General features: G+C 36.4%; 1 protein-coding gene across 1 annotated transcript in view; it reads right to left on the reverse strand.

The window, feature by feature from the left end:
- Window positions 1-735: 735 nt before the first annotated feature.
- GDA (guanine deaminase) overlaps window positions 736-7,376 on the reverse strand; it is a 41,428-nt gene continuing 34,787 nt past the window's right edge. Inside the window, 3 exon segments of the mRNA XM_008585534.1 lie at window positions 736-1,451; window positions 2,352-2,379; window positions 4,462-4,589. Of these exon segments, the coding sequence (XP_008583756.1) occupies window positions 1,381-1,451; window positions 2,352-2,379; window positions 4,462-4,589 (227 nt within the window). The 3' untranslated portion in view covers window positions 736-1,380.

The raw sequence follows: 7,376 nt of genomic DNA on the forward strand, positions 1-7,376 counted from the left end.
AAAATAAAATTTATACTACAGGAGGAGGATCTGTGTTCTTGGTTCTGTAAATATGGAGTTAGCCATATTACATAACATTTTCTACTATTAGATAATATTAAGGAGTCATGCCCAAGCCCTGGGTATGAGTGTTACGATGTATTAAGAAAATCTATTCCTTTTCCTGGTTTGTTTGTAGTATTTGGAATTGAATAAGGAAAATATAGGATTTAAATAACATCCATATCAATACTTCTTAAGAGTTTATTGCAAGGTCATAATTTGGTTTTAATTTTAATTTAAAGCACACTGTATTAATTAGGAAGCATAAAAATATGCTCCGTTTACTATTCCTAAATGTCTAGTATGATAAATTCTATCAATATAAATATTGAGTGGGACATTTTTCATTACCCTGAAATTCTAATGTCCTGAAAATTATAAGGAATTAAATAGGCAATTGGATAAAATTGGAAAATAGAGAATGCTTTCAATGTACAGAGCTTAAAGATTTTTAATATTTCTTTAACAGGATTTGTCCTTCATTTTAAAATTCTGGCAGATTGATATCTGAGTAAGAAATTTCCAGCAACCATGGCATAGTGTTTGGGTAGAATAGGCCATTGCAATGGAACGTTCCTGTTAATATCAACAGCTCCTGAATACCTAGTACTTGCCCCCAATTTATGAAGACTTCAATCTACACAACGGTGGAATATGGAATTTGTTTCTCTCCTAATAAAACAGAAGCAGTTATTACATCACACGGTTATACATTAAGGTGATTTTAAAGTACACAAAAATACAACTATTTATGCAGTGTAGTTATATGAGTAATATTCCTAAGAGACTTTAAATCTTATTACCCAACTTCTGCCAAACACTTTGAAGCACAGAACTATATTAAGAAAGCATGTGGCATTCAATTTCTGACATTCATCCCCAAAGAAGGCAAAGCACAACAATAACACATCTCCAAAATGCAAACGCCATTAAGTGCAAATTTCTAAAACATGAGGTCAATTAGTATGCTCAGCATATCATTTTCAAACACAACCCGAAGCAGTTTTGAACATTTGTTTGCAGTCCAACATTTGCTCCTTCATAAAAATATACTCACTGGTCCATTTTCAGTTTCTGAATTTTCGCATTTGTTATCTCAAAATACCTAATCTTACAGAAATATCTTTTCTCTACACATTTCCAAATATGAAATAGATTTTACTTAAATCTCATAAGAAAACCACCAGCAGTAACATTCCCTTCTGTCTGAGCTTAAAACACAGAGAGAGATAGTCAGCCCCACAACAAGGTACTGGTTTGACTTCCTGACTCCACCTGGGTACAAGAGAGATGCAGAGCCACGTTATCCCAGGAGAACTTTGTAGATGCCCGAGGCTCTTACACGGAGCTGGAAAACGGAACCACCTGCTTTCCACCCACATACACCTCCTCAATATTTCGATCATCTCCTGAAAGAAAAATCAAGTAATCATTTATAAAGTGCCTTTGTGTCAATAACTATTTTCATTGCCATTGAGGAGATTTAAAAAAAAAAAAAAAAAAACCTCCTAAGAGAGGAAACACAAAAAGCTGCCTTTCCTCTGATTGTTTATAATCTGGACAGAAAGACTTGATCCATAGAAGATGCCATAGGTAATTTGAGGATTAGGGTCCGAATTCTGCACCTAAGGTGGAAATCACATAAAGTCCAACCAACTCTGTTTCAAATGAAATAGTTGGTTTGCCTTTCCAGCCCCAGTTAGAAAAGCGATGCTGATCTTTACAGTCCAGAATCATACTGAGCATGGTGAGATGAACAGTCTGCAGAAACTGAGCTCCACAAGAAGTACATGTCCCTCTCCCATCTGAAGTTCACTCAGTACTGAGCTCACTCAATAGAATGAGAGGCACAGTAGAATCTTCTGCACTATTGAATGTTTCTGTCTTTCAGCAAATAGAATTAATGTGAGAATGTTAAAAGCACATGTGGCNTTGAATGTTTCTGTCTTTCAGCAAATAGAATTAATGTGAGAATGTTAAAAGCACATGTGGCGAGACTCCACTACATACTTACGACAAATACAACATAATAGGACTATGGGATACAGTCCTATTGGGCACAAAGGATGTCTTCCCCTTTGGCCTTCCATTCCTCAGCTTAGGATTTGTGCCCGTATGTTCTAGAGAGTCATGTGTATTTCAAAAAGCGCCTTTAAAAATTGTGCCACAAACGGGCTTGAGGCTGAGGACCGTTAAAAAAATAATGAATCAAAACAAATTTAATATGTGGTACAATAAATACAGAGAGTCATGTCCAAGAAAAAGACAAAGAAAGATTTTATTTAGCATAGAAACATACATCCACTTACCTAGATAGAGAAACTTCTGGATAACAGCCTAAAATGGAAAATAAAATTAATAAGAAAGAATATTTTGTGCATTTAAAAAAGTAAATTCACAGCCAGTAGTGGTTGGCAAAGCCCAGAAATATAAATTTATTTCTCAACAGCAAAATCTACTTCTATTAATTAAAACCAAAAAAATTGGTCTTTTGCTTAAAAAGAAACAACCCACTGGCTATTATCAAATCTTTATCTATTGCCTGAATGTTTTTGGTGTATAACCTTGAAATCTTCAAAGGAAAAGTATTACATAAATTAATTAATAAAATAATTCAAATATTTCAAAAGGTTATGATGTAAAAAAAAAAAAAATGACTAGATGAATGGGACTGAGCCCTATTCCCAGAGATTCACTCTAATAAAAAAGTAAAAGAATAAATCACATGAAAACAGTGAGGGAGTCAGGACATGCTGCCCTAAAATCAAAAGCAGGAAGGTCACTCTGACCTTCTCTTCACCTGTCTCTTCTGAAGCAGGTTATAAAAGCTAGGAAGGATTTTCTGACCTTCCCCTGAATAGGTCATAAGACCCTCATGTCAGAGGTGGCCTCCCTATACCCATAGGAAAAGGACATCCTTATCTCTGAAGCCACAGGGACACAGAAGAATCTGAACAAACAGGCCTTGTGCAGTTCCCCCAGTTTCTTATCATTAGATCGTACTCTTGGCCCTATCATATTTCTCCATGATTCTTCACTCTGCATCAAACCTAGCATAAAAATACTCAGGTTTATCCATTTCTTCGGGTTTTCATCTCCTTATGAAGGCTCCTAAGCCACATGAAACTTAAATACATTTGTACGCTTTTCTCCTGTTCATTTGCCTATCGTCCTAGGGACCTGGGCCTTGAATCTAAGATGCTAAAGGAAAAGATATTTTTCCTCCCCTACAATAACAAATGGTACAAACTTCAAATAATCCAGCATTTTTCTTTCAAAAACCTCAATATAATTTACACTGAAGCGCTACATAATGACATTTCGGTCAGTGACAGACCACATATGCAAGTGTGGTGCCATCAGATTATCGTGGCTGTACCACACTGCCCAGGTTTATCATAAGCTATACCATCTAGGTTTGTGTAAGTAATTCCATGATGTTCACATAACAAAATCGCCTAACAATGCATTTCTCAGAATGTTTTTCCATTGTTAAGCCATGCACAACTATTTATTATTACATTTACTCTTTATAAGTAAATCAATTTATAAATGCTATAAGCTAATTCTTTTAAAAAAAACTCAATATCTTATAAAGAATCATTATTAAAGTAAGATAAACTAGCTTGTTATACACATAGGAAAATATTTTGTAATAACAGGAACAAAACTCATGTTCTTATAAAGTTAAGAAAATTGATATAGCATATGGTCAAGAGGCCAGCCTCTGGTAGTCAGAAAGTCCTGAGTTTGGGGCCGACCCGGTGGCACACTGGAGAGTGCGCTGCTTGGGAGCGCGGTGGCGCTCCCGCCGAGGGTTCGGATCCCATGTGGAGACCGGTTCCTACTCACTGGCTGAGCACGGTGCGGGTGCAACACCGAGGGTTGCGATCCCGTTACCGGTCAGTAAAAAAAGACAAAAAGGAATTAAAAAAAAAAAAAAAAGAAAGTCCTGAGTTTGAATCCAAACTCTTACTACTAATTACTAGCCATGAGTCCTTAGGTAAATCACTTGACCTCCCTTAAGCCTCACTGCCCCTATAGTTAATATGGCAATATTAATAGTACCCACTTGTCTAAGAGTTGTTCTGATGATGAAATAAAATTACGTACAAGAGTGCTTAATCCCATGCCCACCTAGCACATAGAAAATGCTGAATAAATACTAGCTATACTATGGCTGCTTATTGCCAAATACATTCAAATACACAAATACATCCAAAACACAAATATTTGGTTAATAACATTATTCTTAGCATTGCTGTTGTGAAACTAATAATTATCAAAGGAACCTAGATTTCCTTTTAAGATTCTCCTGCATTCCATGAAAATGTTTTAATTTCTGTTCCTTTTCTACAGGGAAGCTATTAAGACTACTTCATGCAATAAATGCCATTTGATTAACTTTCTTTCGCTTACCTCAGAAATACCACCGAAATCCCCACAAAACAGGTCTATGGGAGAGTCGGATGCTCTGGGGTTGATCAGGAGGGCATCAAATTCCTTGCCCACTTCAAAGTTTCCAATCTCACTGTCCAGCCCCAGGGCTACAGAGGAGAACAAGTCAATCAACAGTCAGTATGGCAAGCTATCAGATCATGCTAATGTGCCAGTCTGCAAGGACAATCTTCCAACATGTCACTAGAAAAAAATTAGCATCTTAGTGAGGCAGTAAAGCATTCTTATTCCAACAGGTCACAAGACTTCTACTTACAGAAAGCAGAGTAAGCACAAGAAAGCCAAATCTGAGAATAAAAACAGCTCCCTTCATCATCAAGACCTTTATGCTGACTGTGTCTATTTCAGCTCCATCGGTGTACTTCATAGCCCAGCTGGTCTATGCTTTTCTTTTATCCACTAAAAAACATGATGATTGACATAACACCTTTCTTTATTTTCCCTCCTAGTCTTGCCTCAATACTCCAACTCCACTCCTTGCCTTTTTTATTCTTTTTGTTCCATGAAATAGCTGACAAGATTTATTTTCGTGGCAGTGAAATGAACCTCGAATAAATAAAAAATAATTATCCTTTTGCATATTTGCCAATTCAGGCGTATCTATCATAAATTCCTTAGTTTAAATCCTTTGAATAGAAACACAGTCACTTCTCAAAGTGAACGGGCCCTCATAACTCAAGAGTCCCAATGCTTTTGAAAGTAAAACAATCTCTTTGTAACCTCAAAGATCTTCTGGTTGCTAGAGAAGAATGATTTTCTAAAATAGGGCCTAGGTCAATAATGCCTATTAGCTTGGATCATCTCATAGCTATAATTCATGTTTCATGATTATAGGATGCCAAGGATTTCATTTTTATGATTTGGTTTCAGAAGATAGGGGTAGTTGGCTTTCCTGGTCAATGAAGGTATTGCATCTAAAGCTCCTTAAAGCCTGTAATCTGAGCAAGGGTATACTCAGTTTACAAATGGAAGCTTGTATAAAAGGAAGGTTAACTGGAGTGCAGCATTATTTATTTCCATTTTCACATGTGCTTGTTGCATTCTATCACTGTCAGGATACAGTCCGATGTGGAGATATTTGGTCTATTATCCCTGCTATGCAATATCTGATATATTCTATTTCTATGCATGGCGTCCAGAAATGCAATTTTCTAAGCACAGCTTAGATCTTACTTGTTCTTAAAATATTAATTAAAGGGCAACTCTTTTATTCTCAGAAAACAAAAAGGTTTTTTTAGCTAAAGAACTCTCACAGCAAGACAGGGATGTGAAAATAATTAGAAATGTTAAAAGCAGTTAGATGACTTCTACTAAGTGTGTGAGAAAGGACTGAATGTAATAGAAAATCACTGGACATTATCTTCTCCTTCACTGATAACATTCTCCTTTTTTATTTTTCTTTGCCCTTGACAATGAAGCATGACATGTATGAGTTTTTAATGACTGTATTTAACATAAAATTTTTGTGTGTTTAACAGGTTAGACCATCAGGTACATTTGCCAGGATCCCGGCAAATTCAATGATGTATATAAACTAACTGGGCTGGTCATTAGAACCTGAAAAGTTCAGGAAAGAACCAACCAAAAAACACACAACTGCTTTCAGCAAATTTGTAAATTGATATAGATTCTGATTGTTACTAATGGGCCCAGCTTGGCTGGTAAGTGACTCAAGCACACTTCAGGAAATGGAGTTTTGCTGTATTTGGAGCAAATGTTGGCTCTGTGAGGATGATTTATACATGTCTTGATCTCCTTGAGAGTAAATGTAAAGGCCTGGCAGAGCTGGGAAAATGCCACAAGCTAAGGAGAAGAAGTTCCGTAACAGGAAGCCCAGTGGCCCAGAAAATAGATTTAAAAGCGACATAGCAAAGTAGTAATGATTTGGTAGGCACCCCAAGCCTGCTTGATCAGAAACAGGATCCTGATGAAGCAACTCACAGAGAGCCTAGAATAAAAAAAGCACTGTTTAAATACAACTCATTTGCACCATGAAAATAGATGGTAAAACAACTACTCAAATTCAAACTCGGATGTGGAAATACAATGGTGGTGTAGGTGGGAGGGTGTCACACTTGGAAAAAGAATGGGTGATTTGAAACTTTGAACTTCAGAAAACGAAACCGTAAGACTTAGGGAAATAAATGCACAGCATCTCCCCTCTCTACTTGTTTTTCCTGAAGTGTCCACTATGGTGTTCATCATAGCCCAGGACAAAGAAAAGCTGGGAAGTTTCTCTTCCCAGGACACTCTTGGCCTTGATCACCCTCCATTTCTAAAAACCAGGTTGGCCATCATAAATCTACATCTATGTGTGTATCTGTGTCTATTTCCATATTTTAATTTTTCACAGGTTCCTATGGTTTCATGTTATTTTTACTATCATCCATTCAGATTACATGATAATTCTAAAGTGACCTAAAGCAATGCAATTACCAATTTCTATTTTTTCCATTAAAACAGTTACACCTGAGAACTAGGAAAAGCTGATGCACAATATTTGCATATCAACCAACCATATTTTTCATATTTCTCCTTTTAAAGGAGCTTGAGTAATTAGTGTATTTAAATATATAAATAAGCCCAATTAGTAATTAGTATGTATAAATATATATAAGCCCAACACATGGTCTAGGCAGGGATTTATACAGGAAGATATCATAGTTGAGGGCGGAAGGTAAGAACCTGCACTCTGGCATCAGATTTTCTGGATTCAAATCCTGACACAGTGTAGCTTGACATCTGTATAAGCCTTACTCAGCTTCCTTGTATGTAAAATGAAATTAATAACAGTGGTTGTGAGGATTAAATACCAAAGTGTGTTGCATAGTGTCTGTCACATGGTAAGAGCTTGGTAAGTCTTGACTATTTTTTTT

Source organism: Galeopterus variegatus, unplaced genomic scaffold (assembly GCF_000696425.1).
Source record: "Galeopterus variegatus unplaced genomic scaffold, G_variegatus-3.0.2 Scaffold3611, whole genome shotgun sequence".
In the NCBI taxonomy this organism is placed as follows: Eukaryota; Metazoa; Chordata; class Mammalia; order Dermoptera; family Cynocephalidae; genus Galeopterus; species Galeopterus variegatus.